Raw genomic sequence first — 21,190 nt, 5'->3', positions numbered from 1 at the left:
CCGACGGATACTCCAGAAGTAACAGCTGAAGATGCCCAGAAGGAAGAAATAGAAACACCAGCTACCCAGGCTACCGTTACTAGTGCTCCTAAGGTATCGGAAACAGAACCACAAGGAACAATAACAGAGTCGCAACCTTCCTTAACAGAAACAGATATGTTCGTAACTCAACCTCACAAAGATACTACAGAAGCCCCAGAATCAATCGATATGGTTACCAAGCCCTCCGATTCTTCAGAAACTACCTCGGAATCACAAAAAGAATCTCCAGCTATGCCTGAGGAACCGGAAATACAATCCCAGACGGAAACAACAAAAACACAAGATGTTACAACTACTCCACCAGAGCAATTAACTGAGTCACAAAAAGAATCTACAGAAACTCCAGAATCACAAGATACTGCAACGAAGGGGGTAGATAAATCTCCGGACAAATTAGATAAGGAAACTTCAAAAGAACCAAAGCCTCAAGATGCGGTGACCAGCGTACCAGAATTATCTGAAACTGAACAACAAGGAGAACTTACGAAAGCGCCAGAGGTAACAGATGTGGCCACCAATATCCCTGAGACACTAGAAACTGGTCCCAAAGACAAAACAACCGAAGCTCCTGTGGTACAAGATCTAACAACAAGTCTTCCCGAGCTACCTATTACAGAAAACGTACCTATAGAGGATACAAAGATTCCTATGATAGGAGAAAAGGTTCCCGAAATATCTGGAACTGTACCTTCAATAGAGGGTACTGAAGCTCCAACGCATGATGATTCTTCAAGTGACGTTCCAGAAATACACGCCACAGAACCTCAAAAAGAAGTAACTGAAGCTCCAGCAATAGAAGATATAGTAACCAACGTTCCAGAGACTTCAATTACGGAGTCCCACCAAGATACACAAGCACCTGAATCTCAGGATACAGTGACAAGCTCCCCTGAATTACCAGAAACTGAACCAAAGAAGGAATCAACTGAAGCTCCTGAGTCACAACAAACAAGTTCAACCATTCCCGAAACATCACCAACTGAACCGAAGAAGGAAATTACAGAGCTACCAGAAACCCAAGGAATTACAGATGCACCAGAAATTTCAGCTGACACTAAAACTCCTGAAACTGAACCGAAGAAGGAGATAACAGAGCTACCAGAAACCCAAGGAATTACAGATGAGCCAGAAATTTCAGCTGATACTAAAGCTCCTGACACTGAACCAAAGAAGGAGATTACAGAGCTACCAGAAACCCAAGGAATTACAGATGCGCCAGAAATTACAGTCGATACTAAAGCTCCTGAAACCGAACCGAAGAAGGAGATTACAGAACTACCGGAAACCCAAGGAATTGCAGATGCGCCAGAAATTTCAGCTGACACTAAAGTTCCTGAAACTGAACCGAAGAAGGAGACTACAGAGCTACCAGAAACCCAAGGAATTACAGATGCACCGGAAATTTCAGCTGATACTAATGCTCCTGAAACTGAACCGAAGAAGGAGACTACAGAGCTCCCAGAAACCCAAGGAATTACAGATGCACCGGAAGTTTCAGCTGATACTAAAGCTCCTGAAACTGAACCGAAGAAGGAGATTACAGAGCTACCAGAAACCCAAGGCATAACAGAGGCACCAGAAATTTCATCTGATACTAAAACTCCTGAAACTTCTGACATGGCATCTCCAGAGGAAGTAACAATGGCCCCAGAAACACAAACAGTGGCAACGAATGCTCCACAAGTACCAACTGTTTTGGAAACAGAAGTGCCAGAAACACCAGAATCATCAGAAAAAACCGTAACAGAGCCACACAATGTACCTACAGAACCATCAGAAATATTAGAATCACAAAAACCAGAGACCGAATTACCTGAAATTTCACCTGAGTTGGCTACAAATGCTCCAGAAATGTTAGCGACAAAATCTGATAAGGATATAACCGAAGCGCCAGAGCAAGAATTTACAACTAAGACACCACAACCATTAGAGACTGAGCCAGAGCCAGAAAAATCTTCCATCACAGAAAAGGACGAGTCAGTCACAGACACACCGTTAAAAATAACAACGAAATTTGATGATCAAACTAAATCTGAACCACAAGAATTTGTTACTCCCACTGAATCGTCGAAACCCGAAACAGAAAAACCACTAACTACGGAAGTTGGATCCTCAACTGAAGCAGATAAAAAGATCGAGTCACAGGCAACTGAATATCCGGTCAAGATAGCAGATTCAGATTCTGAAACAGAGAAACCCCACGAAGGAGTAGAAATTAAGACGGAAATGCCGTTCGCGGAACCCGCACAGACTGAATCACCTGTTTCTGGATCCATTGAATCCGAAACTAAAGTACCTGAATTAATTGATACTGAATTGGGTGCAACAGTACCACAAGAATTGCCTGTGACAGAAAAGCAAGATTCAAGGCGAACCGAACCAACAAGTACTCCAGTTAAAGAAGATGTTACCAAAGCTCCAGAAACTTTAGAAACGCCAGAGAAAACAACAATCATATCCGAAGAACCTGAGCAAACGACAAAAGAAGAATACCCAGAAACAACACCAGACTTAGTATTATTAGAGGAACATACGCATAAGACTGTATCCCCTGATGTAGAAACAAGTACTAGTCCTTCCGACATACCATTAAAGGAATATCCTTCGACACCTGAAATATCCATAGAGAAGGTAACAGAGTCTGCCCCGAGTACGGAATCAGAAAAGTCACCGCAAGAAGACGTGATATCCGACAAGGATCAAAGCGTACCAGAACTGACAGAAACCACGACACCTGAAAAATCAACGGAGCCTTTGCCTGTGTCTGAGGAGATCACCACGATATCTCCTCTGCCTGAATCTCTAGATACTGAAAAACCACATACTGTAGAATCTAATGAAATTTCTACGTCCCCACCGACGGCAACTGAAGAACCAACAGAAACTGAGAAGCCGTTAGTACCAAGCGTTGAGTCTGAATCAGAGAAACCACTTGTGGTAGAAACGAATGCACCTGAAGAAGAGTTTATCTTAGCAACCACCAAAGCCACAACTATAAAAGCAGAAGAACAATCCACGACACTTTCACCGTTACTTGATAAATTCGGCAAACCTGATGATGAAGCACAAAAACCGGCAGCTGAACCTGAAAAATCACAACCTGATGTTACTGAAGAATTACCGAAACCTGGAGCCAACGAAGTGCAACCCACAGAAGAAGCATTACCACCAGAAGAAGAAAGCCACTTCCCACCGAGCGGAACTAGTGGTTACGGACAAGAGCCTGATTACGGAGAAGAAGATTCCTTCGGTCCTGGTACTTGTCGATATGGTGGAAAAGTATACGTATCTGCACAGCAAATACCAAGAGACGATCCTTGCGATTTCTGCTTCTGCTTTAGAAGTGACATTATTTGCCTTCAACAAAGTTGTCCTCCGCCAATTCATGGCTGTCATGAAGAACCTATCCAAGGATTCTGTTGTCCTCGATATGAATGCCCAGTGTCCATGGCGACTACTCTCAACGTTACGACAACAACGACAACGACGACGACAACGTTGCCGCCACACTTCCTACCTCACGCCTACAAGGGCGCTGCGCAGAGAAGAGGCTGTCAAATAAAGGGACACACTTACAAAGTGGGAGAAGTCGTACGAGCATCATCAGGACCATGTTTACATTGCACGTAAGTATTAATCTCTACTACAATAAATAAAATTATGTACTTATCGAAAACTTTTGAGTAATCATCAACATAATCAGCCTTACATTGAAAATTTGCATACATATGTTAGTCGGATGACAATGCAATATTTATAGTATCATCGAGCTGTACCAGCCTAACTGGGGGTAAATCTGGAGTTTTTAGAATTGTCTCGATTAGTATTTAGTTGCCTGTGGAAAGAAAAGTACAGTCAGCCATAATAGCTTGTACCTACCAAAAATTCAATTTATGCCAAAAACTTACATAAAAGTAAAAGTAGTTTTTCTTAGTAAGACATTGAATAGACAGATACTCAAATGAATAGTAGGGTGTTTATTCGGGTTTAAGCACCTACTTCAACCGTTAATTACCAGGTTGACCAGGTCCACATTTGTTTAATAAACTTGTATCGATTTTTCAGATGTGGAGGAGACGGTCAAATGAAGTGCGACCCCAAGGTGTGTACGCCAGAGCCCATGCTCAGACAAATGATCGCCGCTGCGGTGTCCGCGAAGCGACGAAGGTGAAATACCCCCCGAGAGATGACTCATTTGCCTGCGACGTCACTAGGGTAAAGGACCTATGTGATAATACTTCCATCTACTCTTTTATGCACAAGAATAATGCTCAAATTATCCCGAAGGAAGGAGTAGTGTAAGATTTCGTGTCATATATGGTAATTTTTTTTAACTTTCATAAAGTCATGGCACGCACAACTCAATAATACTTGACTGTGATTAAAATATTAAATTAGATTTTTCTAAATCTGAATTGTTAGTGTTTTCGGGTCTTCATTATTAAGTCTAATTTATTATTATTATTTATCTTTTCATTAACAAAAGTCAGTGCCAAACGATAGTGCTAAGTTGTAATTGACTATGCCTTTATGATAACATGAGTTTCAAAATTTATTAACACTTTAAAGTGAAACTGACCAAAGCGAAGCTATTCGATGTCGATAATAATTATACTTATTGAAACGACAAAACACTTCCAGCTTCGTGTCGTTGGTCACTAGATCGCCGAAATCTTGACCATTTTTACTTATGTACACTTAATTTACCGAAATAGTTAAGTTTAGTCAAAATCTTTGTTTTTACACGATGTTATAATAAGCGATCTAGTATCGTGTAAATATGAAGTAACCCATAAGGATCCCTGATGTAAATGCCTTACTTAATTTGTAATAATTTATATATGTTAGGTGTATAGTACTTAAGCCATGTTTTAAGACCAGTGACTATTATAATTTAGAAGTTAGAAAAAGGAAGCCACTTCATGTTGATAGGGCGAAAAGCGTCCGTCGACGCGAGCGGGGCACGCGCGCCGGCGCAGCCTTGGCGAGCGCTTTTCCTGCCTCCACGTCTGACAGAAAGTGACATCACGACTGATCTTGTTTTCTCTAATTCGTGAAGGTGCACAGTTTTTACTAGCACTTATTTAGTAATAGTGACCAATATTTTTAAAAGTGTTTTGTAAAGAACTTTTTGCAATATGATGTTAATGAGCATATTGTAGGATCTTTTGTAACTTTTGATATTAAAGTGCTGGTAGACTTAAATACATGACCTTTCATGTGTAACAGATCAAGACGGGTACGAAAGTTGATCAGACTTTGCGATCGTTTTTGGAATGATATTACTTATATGTAGAGATGTAAATAACGATTGCATTAATTCGTACAAACCTTCTTCTGTGTATGTAAGTTGTAGTTATATTTCTTCTTATTTATTTAAAGTTGTAGTTTTGGTTGTATATCATGATGAGATAGGTTGTCAATACGAGAAAATATTAATTTTCTTTTATAAAAAAAATATATTCAGGTTTTCAGGAAAATAGATCATTTTATTTCAACTCTATTTTATTTGTTTAATTAGTTATTACCAAGCTACAATCTATCTGTCTGTGCTACTGTGCAAGAGAGTTTAAATAAAATATTTCAAGTGAATTTATGTGTTTCCTTACCAAACCTAAAAGACCGGCAAAGTTCATGTCGGATCACGCATGATAAAGGTTCCTTACTTTCTTGCGCTACCGAAAAGGGTAACTTGATATGGCTGGATAATTTTGAAAATGGCAAATATCTACTAAACTAGAAGCACTTTCCACTGTACCTATAGTCCACTGTAGGAAAATGAGGACTACGTTTGTATGGAGAAGAGATCGTCTTCTATCGTTTTAATATAAACTTAAGGGGAGTAAAGTCGGCAGCGAGCCGCGCGAAACTTGCGATGGGAGATAAATAAGATATTTAGTCATACGGAATAAAAATAATCACGACAATATAGGTAAACTTATACAATTAATTAACAGGAACACTATTACAAGTACCTACATTTGTGTGTGTTCTTATGCAATATTATTTAAACTGTTTATACCTCCCTAAATACGGAATTCTCATCCTAAACACGGTAAGTAAAGGGGTTATGGCACTCAACACATATCTAACCCACTTCCTATAACAGTCCATAATAATAATTGTACCTTGGTAAACACTCACCAGGCGAATGTAATGGTTCTTCATAGAGGTGCTGACTTAGCTGCGCCTGCAAACAAACAATAGCAATCAAACGATTCGAAAGTTTCACAGTTAGCTTTTATATAGCGAGGTTAATTAATAAGTTTTTGGCAAAAATTCATTTTTGTTACAAGCTTATCTCGCTGACTGTACTTTTCTTACAATAGGCAATTAATACTCATCGAGACAATTCTAAAAACCCCAAACAGAACTACGAGTACGTACGAAGCGTTGTTTCTGATTGTTTCATCACAGAGTTCCTACGGGCCCTACGGCCACCTCCTGTCGCCATCTATCAGATCAGCTCGTAGCTGGTAGGTTGGTACCATAATATTGCATTGTCTCCCGATTTAAATATGTAGGTATGTATGCAAAGTTTCAACTCAATCGGAAATCGGGAAGTGGGTTAAATTTAGCTTCCAACCAAGATTTGGCCCACACTAACTAACTAAAAAACAAACAATCTTACATACTAACAGGGCAAGCTAAATAAAAGCTTGTAACCAAGTGCTGATGACGTGATAACCGCATATAGCATTTATTTATCGTGGACGGTTGATAAAGTTGTATTGCGCCGTCATTTTCTACTACAAAGAGTACAAAGTGTGTACAAGTTTTGGGACAATAACTAGTGTAAAATCGTCCGTAGTAGACGAAAGGGTCAATGATAATGATCACTATTTTATTATTAACTGAATCTCCATACGCGAACATTTTATGTAATTTATTTTTTAATAACCCGACTACCCCATCTAGTGGTAAATCAACACACTGTTCCCAAAAACAGGGTTCGAATGAACCAAGGATAGTTTACAAAGGAGGCTCCTACTTACGGAGCGGATGAAACATTTCAAGACACTAGCGATAGATGGCGCAGCTTGCACACTACAGTGAAACCTGGTTAATTGGCACCTGCATAAATGGAAAACCTCAATAATTGCAACCAAAAGTCCGGTCCCGGTCCCTTGAGACCAAAAGGCCTCTATAATTGAAATTTTGGAGCCTCTATAATTGCAATCTAGATTTTAGTGCTTTTCGTAACTTTGCCTCTGTAATTGACCACATCACAACTTAAGACCTCTATAATTGACACTGTTCTAAAAAAATCCGTTATTTTTGCTCTTGTTTTTACCTCTATTATTGAAACGAGTCTTACTTATTACCTCTGTAATTGAAATAATGTAGTCGTAGACAGCAGAAACAATATTTTAATAGCAATGATCATTTTATTTATATCTCCATCCACAATTCTATTTATTTATTGGGTATCTATCACAGCCTGTAGTAGGTGAAATAGTTTTGATCAATAAAAAACAAAGTATGCTTTTTACATTTTGATAAAACTTTCTTCTACAATTCAAGGGAATTTATAAACCCAAATGATAAGAAAATAAAGTGGTAATTAATGTAGTGTAAAAGTGCAAGTATAGACCAGAAACCCAGAACGTAAGCTTGTAAATCTACTTTCAATGGTTATTTGCACCTCCATAAAAGAAATTTGTCAGAACGCAACCTCTATTAATGAAAACCTCTATAATTGACACAACGATTTTTTGAACCTCGTTAATTGACACGACCTGCTTAAATGAAAAACCTGGTTAATTGACAAAAACTGGCCGGTCCCTTGAGATTGCAATTATCCAGGTTCCACTGTATTTAAATTTGAATGATTGATAAAATAACGAACCTAAAATAAAGATGATTAAACAAGAAATCTAAAAATTAACAATACCTATATATTAATTTGTATAGGCATTTATTTTAGTAAATTAGCCCAAAATAACTATAGGTATGTTTGCTTATAATATTTAGTACTGTACTTATCCTTAACTAATGAGGAACTTTGTAGTTAGTAAACCACTAGACTACCAATGCAAGAAGTCATTAAGCATTACAATTGTCGACATAGTGCTCTATAGACACAAAGTTTCATAATTAATGGTTTGCTTTTCCCATTCCTGACATACATACATTAAATTAACAGAAAATAATCTCAAACGACCTGCACAACCTACATATTCAAACAGTGTAAATACCTGTTCTTGAAGTTGCTCCTGCAAGCAACTCTCTTCAACTTTTCTACTTTTTGTTCAATAATCATAACATGGGAATGCCTTTCTTGGCGTCAGCGCCATTTAAGTGTAAATAAAAAACCTATTTATTTGTAAGTATAAGTACCTAAAGTATCAGGTACCTAAGGTTTGTTACAAATAATATCCTTACCTACTTGTGTACAACTGTAAGTACATATATGTCTACCCGACCACTTATAAGCGGAATGGAAGGTTGAAGAAGAATGATTTTACCTAAAAGGGATTTTGAAATATATTGATTTTTTAAGAGATTTTAGTTCTAGATCTAAATAAGTGATAGAAAATGAGCATAAAAAATGAATTAAGGTTCTAATTTAAAAATACAAGTACATATTTTTTATATTTTATATAAAATAAAATAATACCCTCTGATTCCTTATTCGTATTAGTCATACCTTATATAATAACAATCAAGTAACCTACTTAGAAACCTCATATAACTGACGATACTTCTTGCAAGAAATCCAATATATCCAATCCTATATACCTAAACGTAAAAAGGCCATTCAATTAGTTAAACGATACGAAGATATCATTTTTTTTATTACATACATATGGAAAACCAACAGCTATAAATATTTCTAAAAGGTAAATCATGCATACGAATCCTCCTATTACGCCACGTTCTGACACTTCTTTAGACATTAATTTGTGCATTGTAACAACTAAAGATAATTATGCGATAAATATAATGGAAAATTTTATCTCAAATATTCAATCAAGAATGTCCATACAAATCTTTACTAGCTATTTGTTACCTATGTAGAAATATGTACCCTCAATTTGAATAACTACGTCCCTCTCGCACTCACAACGACTCGCACGCCGTCTCACTCTATCCCATTACTTTTATATTGTTCGCTAACTTTCTTGTTTGTATAAGCAAATACACGTATTTGAAAGTTTGTATATTTGTAGGTTGAATTGTATAAGAATAAGTATAACACAGTCGTTCAATTTGAAAACGTTGTGACGTAATAGTACAATATTGATCTTATTTTTTATGATATGCATAATTGCCTAATTAACAAAGGCGGTCTATTTTGCTTTGTTCTTGCTTAATCAAGGCTGGTATTATTTTATCTTAATACAATTCTAAGAGGATACATTTATCAAAATTAATATAAACGATACCTAGGTATCCGAATATGCTTCGCTACGTGGACTTCTACTGGTTACCATGCAGTTACCTACCGACAGTGCCGACTGACTGATAATTTCATGTTGTAAAGCCTAAGTTTTCGCTATTGGATCAATGATAATTACTGTTGATACTACTTTTTATCACCTTACTGTACACAGTAATAAGTAAATAAATTACCTATTTTAATGAACTATTCCCACAACCCGTGAATATTCTTACTCTGGCAATATAGCAAAGTTAAAATACGTCAGACAGACAAAGTACCTAAATTATTTATCAAGATGAATAGGTAGATTTATATCTGGTGTGTTCAATTAAGGCCTAACTATTGTTAGAGATAAAACATATTAATTCCAGTCAGCATGACGCTGTAAGAATGACGCAATAATCATTTTACACAACTAAAGACTTCACTAATACAGCGGAAATGCACCAAAACCTTTTCCAATTACAGTCGCCATCAGATATATCGGAGTGGCCAATGTGGTCATAAATATCTGAGCACGCCTCTATGATCAAGGCACTAGAGTGCGTGTTTAGATATTGTGAACACCTTGGCCGCTCCGATATATCTGATGGCGACTGTACCAAGCAAAAAGTAAATTTTATCGATACCCACATATCTTGACAACTCACATCAATGTCCTGTTCTACTATAAAGCATTTTTAAGACAAATCGAGAAGGAATTAATTCAAGACAAAGAAGACTACTAGAGTCTGTTCGGAAAGAAAAGAGTCGTGGAATGTATGGGGCCCCATATATTCCACGACTCTTCGCTTTCCGCACAGACTCTGCTTCCTTTTAATTAAATCAGTTCAAAAGAAACAGTGTTAGATGACAGTGTTAGAGGCGACTTGTTATAAGGGGTCATCCATTAATTACATCATACGTTTAGGGGGAGGGAGGGGGTCAAGAAAATGTGACATATTGTGACATGGGGGAGGGGGGAGACACAAACTTTGTGACGTCACTTTAACTTCATCAGTAACCGAAAATTTATTTAAGTAAATTATTTTATTCGCTGTACATTTAAATAACGAGTTTTTAAAACGATAATCGTTTTTATTCATTTAATTTTCTTTCCTAAGCAGTTTTGAGTTATAAAATTACTAATATTTATATCGTCAAAAATATTTTAATAAAATATTAATAATACTTAGGTACTTACTTAATTCGATTTGGCATTTCGTAGAAAAAAATGTGACGTCACACTAGGGGGGAGGGGTTTGCCAAATGTGACCAAGTGTGACAAGGGGGGGGAGGGGTCAAAAAACCTAGAAATTGGTGTGACGTAATTAATGGATGACCCCTAAGATGAAACATATACATACCTTAATATGACAAAAAAAAGAAACTAAGATACAAAATGATCAATCCAAATGGAGCAGCGAGAATAAATGAAAAACTCTACGAGATAGGCAATTTCTTTCTTAGGGTGGTATTCCGCCTGTCCACTTCTTTGTCCAATGTAGGTACATTGCATCTCACTCTCTCATTAAGCAAAATGTGAAACGCAAATACACAATAAAAAAATATTGGGCAATAATATTTGACAGATGGAATACAACCCTTAGGATTTTAGGAACAACGACATCTATTTCGAGCTATATCTTAGTTTATTAAAAAATTGTGTTGCCTGCCGCATTTTGCGTTGTTCTGATACACGGTCTTAGGATAATATTTAATTTTTCCTCACAATGTAAAGACATCTATTATGCATTTTGGTAATACACTACTTCCGTTCTTTAAGGCCCAGTAGGTTCGTATTCTTCTCTCACTCTCACTGAGCGTAAGCGTGAGCGAGATGGATATTATTGGATATCATGTCTTTAATTTTTTTTGTGTGTTTTAATAATAATAAAGTATTCGCGGAATTCTCTCAAGCATAAAATTGCTCATTTTTAGAAATAACTTCATATTTTTAGTTTATGTGCAGAATGTAATATAATTTTAACACGCTTTTATTAGGTCGACCTGTATGTAACTAGTTATGTAATGGAATGGAACCTAAGGTAACTAATTTAACCATCTTCCAAGGATCGTAGCGTCATGAAAATTGGCAGCTGTATGTAGTTCTGAGGGCAATACAATAATATGGTTCTGTCGAACTGATCTGATGATGGAGCCGGAAGATATGAACTGGAACTTCATGATGAAACATTGTATTCATAACTGTGTTTGGATTTGTTAGAAACGTCTTCGTAACGATTAGGTTTCATGGTCTGATGATGAAGCCGGAAGATAGGCACTGGCATTCCATGATGGAATATCGTATCATAATCGTGTTTTCACTTGTGAGAAAGGTCACGTAATGGACTTTGTACACGATCAGGCATCAAGCGAGTTTTTCTAGTGTTTTTTAAACTAACTACGAGCGAAAGTCAAAAACTCAGTATTTAAATCGCGGAAGCCCCTATAAGAAAGGTCTCCAGATTGCTAATTAAAATTTAGGCAATCGTATTGTGATATAAAAACCCGGCCTACGAAGGGTTTCTAGGATGCCTCCGATAAATTTTTTTTTTTCTGTTTTTCTATTAAAATTTCTAAAATCTATAAAATTTTCAACTGTCTAGCTATCACGCCTCATGAGATACAGCCTGGGGACAGACAGACGGACAGAGGAGTTGAGAATAGCGCTACGACTATTTAAATCCGTTTTCTGAACCTACTGCACCTTAAGTTGAATGCAACTATAAACTAGAAAATATGTAACGTGTACAAGAATAAAGAAGCGATTTTGAATAATGTGACTCGTAAGAAGGTTGAAAATGTTAAAATAGGGATGAAAGTTTGTATGTGGTACAAGTTCTTTTAATTTTTTTTTAACAGACTTAAAACTTTGTCAAAAGACACGAGTTTAAAAAATAATAAATAGTACATTGTGCAACGTGGGGGGTAAGTGACATTTTGCAAGCAAAGTCGAAGAAGCCACGACTCCAACTTATAATATTCTTACCCCCATACACACAATGTTTTTTATCACACTTGCGAAGAAAAAACTATGTTTTTAGCGAAATAATAAAAGGGACTTAATTTATATTTAGCGAAATCTATATTTAGGGCGGTAATCTATATTTAGAGAAATTCCTCTATACTTTTCAAAGCGATAACGATAACTTAAACGACTTTGAACCAGTAGCTCTACTATGAGTTCCGTGAATGACAGTCGATAGTGAGAAAGTTAAGGAAAATGTATGGAGTAATTGTACAGTGCCTCTACCGGTCACGTAAAGAACTAAAAATTTCAATTCGTACCATGAGTTACAAACGTTTTTACAGTTTTTACGCGAGTTTTCCATACTTGCCTAACTTCACACCTAAAGCGCTCTCTTTCTAATTATATAATGAAAACTGAGCCAGAATTATTCTGCGTAAATACTTTACGCGAGTAAACGTGACAGATGTTATGGAAAAATACGTGCGTTTCCAACGTGACATTTCTGTCAACTTGTAAACACAACAAATAGGTACGCAGATTTTTCACGAATATTAATGCGACGTAATATGTATAAATTTATAACAGTATGTGAACTTCAAGCAAAACTTTAAGGGATAAATCAATTAATAGTTCGATAAAAGGCTGATTTAGTACAAAGGTAATGAGTTATACTTGACATCATATTTTCCTATTTCTACTGCTACATTTGCGAAAATCACATTGCTTACGAGCAGTTTTTGGTTTTAGGCAAGAAGCTGATTGAAAACAACATTTCCATGAAAACCCGGATTGCATCATGTATGCATGCGTATGCATGTAGAAGTTACATATGTATTAAGAATTAAGGCTCAATACAAGGAGCGGTACATAGACATGTTGCTGTTTTTGTTGCTGGGTGCACATAACATATAGTAAGAACATACCGCAAGACCTATTATAATATTTACACAAGAATTGCTACGTATTTTATTAAGCATTATTATCTTAAATAAAATAAAACATACAAATGTTCTGTGAGTTTATTTATTTTTCTTTAAGTACTAAGTAAGTATTATTTTATTTTCCGTTGTTCAAATTATTGTGTTTGGTACCTAGGTAATCGCTTTTCATATAAACTTGGTAGGTAACAGGAAATATAAAACTTTCTTCAAAAACTTTTGCTGGTGGTTCAGAATCTGAAAATTTAAATAAGATTTAAACACATTTATTGCCAAAAACCCGCTGCGTGGGTTCATTTTGTATTGGAAATGGGGCGCTTGGCACTGAAATATACTCGAGATCATATAGGTACTATAAAATTAAGATCGCTATTAAGGTCATACGTAGGGTCTGTGCGGAAAGAGAAGACTCGTAGGTATAATGTATGGGCTCTAAATTTCACGACTCTTCTCTTTCCGCACACTATTAGATAATGTTACTTAGCAGTAGGAGACGGCCGCTGTCATGATGCGGACTGAAGCGGACCATTATAATACATTACCTATTTTAATATTTTAAGATTTCTTCTCATGTGTGTACTATTTTCGTCATAGGTAGGTAATAAATATGTAGCCAAAAGTAGCCTGTATACGAGGGTCGCACTGAAATATTCGGGAATGGGACACTTAGAAATAACATAATAGAATGAGGCATATAATTTATAAAAATGTAACTCTTTATAAAACTTTTAAGGTATATTCCATTTGGTTGTCATTTATATTTAAAAATTACTGACAATTTGAAAATTGTATGTCGAACATTATTTGAATTTTTGGCCAAGTGATTTTTCGGATCACATTTTTAAACGGTTTTCAATATGCCCTCAGCGAACAAATAAAAGTTACAATGGGCTTCTGTTATTTTTTTATGAACTAGAGTTCATCGTACGCTCGTTTGCAGTTAAAATTATATATGAAAGTCGCTTTCATTTTATCCCATGGGTGATCTTAAAGAAGCATGTCATTCCAAAGCGACGTCAAAATTTAAAATCGCATTTGTGTTGTTAGTTAAAAAGACTGCCAAAAAAGTTGCATATCGGCAGATTTCGACATTCCTAAATATTCATATGACAACAGTAAAAAAATCTTTTATATATAGATATATGTAAAAAAAACTTCAATTCCGTTGGCTACTTTACGAATTTCATACAAAACCACTAAGGCCCCAAAATCGCCATACAAAAAGGACTTTGGGATTATGAGCCGTGTGCATTACAGAATGATTACTTTCAAAAGAAAATTTATATGCGTGGTCAGTTTGAGTTTAAGTATGCATTAAAATAAAGATTGACTGTCTAGATGCGACAGTTTTCTCTATTCCCGACATTTTCAGTGCAACCCTCGTAATCGCGCCGTATACTTTGCTTCGTATTTTTTAACACGCAAAGTCATAATTTTAACTCGATTATTAATGATGTTTACGTAATTATCATATTTTGCAATTTTTGTCTTGAATACAATATATTTTAATTTATACATTGTTTACTAACATTGATGTGTTTATTATTTTCGTAACTATGGCAACGTCAAATCTTTAAAAAATTGTAGAATGAAGGTTGAGTCAGTAACATAGTGACAAAATTGGTCTTAGAGCATTTAATAACTGGAGTGGCCATTGAGTGCTTACTGTTAGGATTTAGGATTAGGGTTCCAAGCAGGAAAGAAAAGCTTGTTTTAACACCATATAGGTAATGTTTATTAATCTCAAGCAAGACTACATAGTAATGGCGTCTCATACGAGAAGAAAGAACACCTACATTTGTTTTATATTGACAACCGAATAAATCAAATATCATAGTCGTAGTAGTCTCGAAGGTATATTCTTTATTTTTTTGTTGACATTATTGCTTACCCCTCTGCCGAATAACTTGCACAATTGTGCAAACTTTTGTATAGACTGACATGGCTATTTGTACGTTACGTACAAATCATGTAGAAATAGCAATACATTAGACGTCCCCTCCCCCGCAAAAATCGGCAGACTGTTTTGTAAAGAAAATGACAGCGATGACATCTCCCTTCTAAATGCTCTTAGTGGATGGTAGAGGTAAGGAATACAATCTCCATGTAATTAATAATGAAAAAGTGTCCGTCGAAAACCTTAAGATGGAAGTATACTACGCAATTGTCCATACAAAAAGAGAAAACGTTTTTCCACTTGTAAATACGAGTATCTTCCATTCTCCATGATTTTTAGTACGGTATTGATACAATGAAAAACTAGGTTTATGGGTTTTCTTTTTTTCGCTACTCTGGAGAGATTTAGATAAATTGTAATAGCTGACAGCGTGCCCAGTTTTTGCAAATATTCTCCCATAAAGGAGTTTTCTCATAAAGTCATAAAGGATTCTCCTTACCTCTACCCTCCATATTCACGGCTACCATCAGTAATATCAGTATATGTAACATTACTTTCTGTGCATCTCACTTGCACTAATATGCGAGAGCGAGATGCATAGATAGTAAATTACGTAGACGTGAGAAAATGTGTCAATTTTGTTATTTAGTTCTTTAGGTGAATCCTAGAGGCGCTGTATAAAACTCCGATATAACTCTTGCTCTGTTTTTTAGTATACTTAGAAAGGGACAGCATCGTTTGGAGTGGAGTGAAGTTAGGTACATAAAACCGTAAAGAAACGTAAAACGTGACTCACGGCACGTTTATTCACTGAAAGTAAGTGAAAAATACTCTGCCAACTGATGGTAGAGGCACAGAACAACCCTTAGGTCAAACGCGGGTGAAGTAGTGTCAACGTACCGATCCCGGCGTATTGGGGAATATTATGCGGATAGGATCAAGCCAAACTCTACAAGTTTAACCTAACTGCCAAAAAAAACTTTGATTACTTATATTTTATCATCGAAAATGAAAATAAACGGGTTTAGAAGATAAAAGGTAGACTAAAGAAAATATTTAAACAGGTCTTATTTATACATTTTATAAAATAATTGTTTTGTATTAGGTATACGGTTTATACCTAGACAGAGTAAGGGGGTATAAGGTTTGATTTGGACAGCAAAATTGTGATATTACCGCCAGCCGCCTAACTTAACAAAACAAGCTTAAACATTTCGAGTAATTTTTAGTACTTAATTAAGTTAACTTACAATACAATCAGTCCAATATTTAATTTATTATACGGGTTGTAATTCTAGCCATATAAAATATTGTGTTGGTTCGTCGACCTTGTTATCTACTATCATACGGTGAACGGTCTGCGGGCCAAACTAAATTACTACCATAAAAGAAGGCTAAGTAGATAGAATATAGTAAACATTCAAGTTAAAGTAATATCCAGACGTAATAAACAGAAACATCTCAATTCCGCATCATCTTAACTGGCTTGTTTTTATAGAGGGATTTGTCCCAAATAAGGCTGTATCTATTTTTTCATTTGGCGGGGGCCCGCGGGCCCGTGGAGTTCCGTGCACCCACCATCCCGAAGCCGCGGCGCCGCCCCGCTCCGTTCGCGGTCTCCATGGCGACCAGCTCAAATGACGTATCGATCCCGCGTGGGGCCCGTGGGGGCCGCGGGGTGGCGCCGCTCCACCCGCCGCCGCCCCCCTCGCACCCCTGCCACCGCCACTCGACCGTTGGCCCATGCAAAATGACGGATGTAAAGTTTGGATGTACCTCCTTCGAAGAAAATGATATTTTCATTAAAATGAAAATGAGGTAATGTTTTATGATTTATTTCATCCTACAATAATATTCATATTATGAAACTTGAGACCGACTTGATTCAGAAGTAACCTCTTCTTAGGTAAACGAATTAAATTAGACATGAAGTGAGTTTATTATTACGTAGGTAATTAAAGTTTTTATGAAACTGGTACCTACATATTACAATTACCTACTTAATTTTATATAGGTATATGTATTTTGTTACGGGTAACTTGATGAGCCCGGTCACTATGAATAATGACCGGTCTGTATTCATAATTACCGCACAAGTGGGCAATGTAATTAAAACTTCGTGATTAATCACTTTGACCGGTCAGTATGAATTACGTATGACCAGCCTATGCTATGCCTAGCTTGGGCAATGTAAGCTGTGGTGTAGGTTTTTCTTAGGTGAGAAGTCCAACCGCCCACAGAAAAGATTTGTTTGTAGAAAAGTAGGTTTAGGTTGGGTTGTAATTGAATCCCCCCCACAGAAAAAAGTTAAAAAAATAAGGTTTAGATAAGGTAAGAATTGCAATCGCCCACATAAATCAGCTATGCTTAGTTTGGGGCTAGATCAATCTGTGCAAGATGTCCCCAATATTTATTTATTTACTTTCATTTTATTATTTAAATAAACTGCTTTCACCACGATGCGACCGAATTTATCACATTGATTTCAAGTAATCTCAAACCTTGATTTCTTAAATGGACTACGGGCCGTCAGGCATTACTAATATGGACCGGCCTAAGTAATACATTTATCATTTTGCCCGGCGCATTTGCCCTTATTCATAATGACCAGTCTATATTTATACTGCCCGGTTAGGTAATCAAGTTGCCCGTAACATGCAGTTTTAATTTCAATTACACTGCCCACTTGAAGCGGGCATTGTGCATACTGACCAGTCATTATTCATAGTGACCGGACTTACCAGGTTGCCCGTAACTTATACAATAATAATCTCCGTATTTAGCACATCATATGAAGTTAAACGAGTTAAACAGTTGCCAAAGAAGCATAGTGTATTTATACAGAAAGCTCCATTCTCTGGGAGCCTGAATAGAAAGTTGCAGAAACACTGGCTCAACTTTGATTAGTATAAGTTAAATTAATTTGCTAAAGTCAATAGCGAAATGCATTTAAACCAGAGTAAAGAAAACGAATAGATACAATAACTAAGATATTACAAAGTTGTTAGTTTTCAGTACTCGGTAGAATCTTTATTGCGATTGCGATAGGTACCTATTCTGAAATGATGTTTGGTGTCGAGATACCATCAGTAAATGGGTCAAAAACATTATTGTGTTACGTCTTTCCTGTAGACATACACAACAGTTAAGGGCTATAAAGGTTAATTTTCTTATTTAACCCTTATCCACGTGAAAAGGTCCTCCTTTTATTTGGAGAACTATGATAAAATCATTACTTACATGCCCACAAGCTGTTAACTATTGCCCACAGGAGAGAAAACTAGTGTGTTCGCGCGAACTGTACATTTTTCTCTCCTGTGGGCAATAGTTAACAGCTTGTGGGCATGTAAGTAATGATTTTATCATAGTTCTCTATATAAAAGGAGGACCTTAATTTTCACGTGGATAAGGGTTAAATAAGAAAATTAACCTTTATAGCCCTTAACTCTTGTGTATGTCTACAGGAAAGACGTAACACAATAATGTTTTTGACCCAAATATGAAGACTAGGTAATGAAGCCAGATTCTATAAATAAACGTAAAATAATAACTTAAAAAGTTTTTATAATTATATCAATGTATTCATAATTTAAAATAAAAGCACAATAGGTATAGAGTAAGTGAATTAAATAAGTACATAATACGATCCATATCTAACTAATATGATAATGAAACAACTATAGGTACCTCGAATTTCAAGCGAGTTTGTTTTTTTAGTAGGTCAAATTTGATCGAATAATTTTGATTAGGTAGGTACGAGTAAATTGTTTTCCATCGAATGAAATGAATGAATCGTAATTTCCGAATGTAATAATATCAGATGGGTTCTTTAATGTAAAAGTAGGGTAAGGCGGTTGACGGTGGTTTAGTGGTACACAATAATATGTAATGGCGTATCGGTAATATGATCCGAGGCAATTGCAAGGTACCTATTTCTCATCAGTTTCCTTTTTTATCTGAAGAAGCTTATTAGGTACAAATAAAAGATAAAAATGAATTCATACCAACCTGATTAGGATTTTTTAATTTGTATCGCTAGTATTTATTTACATATTTTAGGCTATTTATTTTTAGCAAGGACGGCAATGTTACTATGATAATTAAATAATTAAATATAAATAAACAAATGAATTCAGTCTCCTTAGTAGGCTGTTTTCATCTGATTGACTGTAAACTGTACTGTAGAGGTCATACAGTGCAACAGTTGCACAATGGATTAATCTCCGTTATTTTTTTCCGGATTCCCATCTTCCCACCCTTGAGATCACCAAGCAGTAATACTTACATATTTTTCTATGTGTATATATGTACATAAGCAAACACTTAATATACAATTTCTGAATATCGGCTTCTAACTTCTAAGCTTGGCAATGAAAATATAAAATTGCAAATCACCATTTACATTTTGATTAGAACCGCCCCGACGGTACAGGCTAAAACTCAGAATAACTTTAAAACAATACAGCCTTCTAAGAATCCACCCTCCTCCGCGCTGGAGAATAACATTGACTCTACATACGTAGATATATGCATAATACATCCCTGTATATTATGTATGTGTAAACATTTAAAGTACGTACTTATCTTTAAGCATAACACCATGTGTAAAAGTCAATTTAAATGTTTTTAAATTAAAACATTACCATGTATAAACGTCTCTTATAAAATTTTGTTTCGAACATTAACATAATTAAGTGGTTCTCAAAGTTTTCCCATTATAAACTTAGCGAGAAATTTTATTTTTCCCTCAAGTCAGAAGTCTCTGTGTGCGCGCGTATACACGACAGAGCGAATTGGATTTTCTCTAGTGTGAGTAAACCTACTTTGCTGCGAGAACAAGGGATCTGTGGAGCCACATTATTTATTTATTTAAATAACTGAAAAGGTTTTATCTCTAACAGAGATTCATCTAAATAACTCTACCTAAATGTTGCCGGTAGACATTGCCACATGATGAGATATCGATTTTCCGAAATATCTTTTTTTCCATTGTTTTTATTTTTGTAAAATGACGCGTTTGAAAAATTGACAGTCAGACCATAATTCTTCGTACGATACGATGCGGTACAGACAGCAAAACTCCTAACTATAAATCAGTGGACCTTATTACGAAAGACACAAGTACAGTGAACAGTGTGGGCGACAGGGACCGTATAACCGGTTTTATTAAATACCTGTATATAAACTGTCAAACGAATACCGGTTAAAATGTTATACCTATATTCGAATTAGAGGTATTGCTGTCATTCCGTTTTTGTCTTTATCGCTAAACTACACTAATTGACATAATGAAATACCGGTATTCATTAATACCTCAATAATAACAGGTATTCAGTATACCGGTAATGGTTATCGTATTTAATACCGGTATTCATTGCACTTGATCAAAGAGTAACCAAAAACTTTGCGACAAGAGGTTAAAGTTGTTGTTAAGTCCTCATGCTAATATTGATCGCAGTACAAGCGAAATATTTCATAATTTAACCACGAACGTAGCAAGTGGTTCGTAATTGCGACCGTTTCAAAGCACGAGGTTAATGAATTAATTAATGAAAAGAATTAACCCCAGAAAACATTTCCATATGAAATATGAGCGCCGCGCCGGCGCGCCGCCGCCGCCATCAAAATTTTCGCGCCGCCGCCGCCGCCAAAATTTTCGCGTCGCCGCTGCCGACACTGCGCTATCGCCGTGGCATCGGCGTGACCTTGTTAGATACTAGAGTCTGTCTAAGCTAACTTTGCACCGATTTGAACAGAACAAAGTGAGGGAGTGTTATTCTAATATAAACGTCATATTTTCATAGAAATTTGACATTAACGATGATATTTACACACGTTGTCGTTGCAAATGCTATGCAGATTAGTTTGATCGGGAATTTATTGCTTTTATATAAGGTGCTAACAAATTACAGCTTGGCAAAAAAGAGTAGAAATTAAAAAGTGGCAACACTGTAGTGTCGTCCCGTTTTCTTATA

The 21,190-nt window shown here is 36.2% G+C and overlaps 1 protein-coding gene across 1 annotated transcript in view; it reads left to right on the top strand.

Annotated features, from left to right (window-relative positions):
• Positions 1–5,634, top strand: part of LOC134665208 (mucin-2) — a 40,117-nt gene extending 34,483 nt beyond the window's left edge. Inside the window, exons 7-8 of the mRNA XM_063522080.1 lie at positions 70–3,668; positions 4,108–5,634. Of these exons, the coding sequence (XP_063378150.1) occupies positions 70–3,668; positions 4,108–4,213 (3,705 nt within the window). The 3' untranslated portion in view covers positions 4,214–5,634. The remainder of the gene's footprint in view (positions 1–69; positions 3,669–4,107) is intronic.
• Positions 5,635–21,190: the final 15,556 nt, after the last annotated feature.

The sequence above is a fragment of the Cydia fagiglandana genome, chromosome 6 (genome assembly GCF_963556715.1).
Source record: "Cydia fagiglandana chromosome 6, ilCydFagi1.1, whole genome shotgun sequence".
In the NCBI taxonomy this organism is placed as follows: domain Eukaryota; kingdom Metazoa; phylum Arthropoda; class Insecta; order Lepidoptera; family Tortricidae; genus Cydia; species Cydia fagiglandana.
Note: the sequence above shows the minus strand (reverse complement) of the source record. Positions and strands in the feature narration are given on the sequence as shown.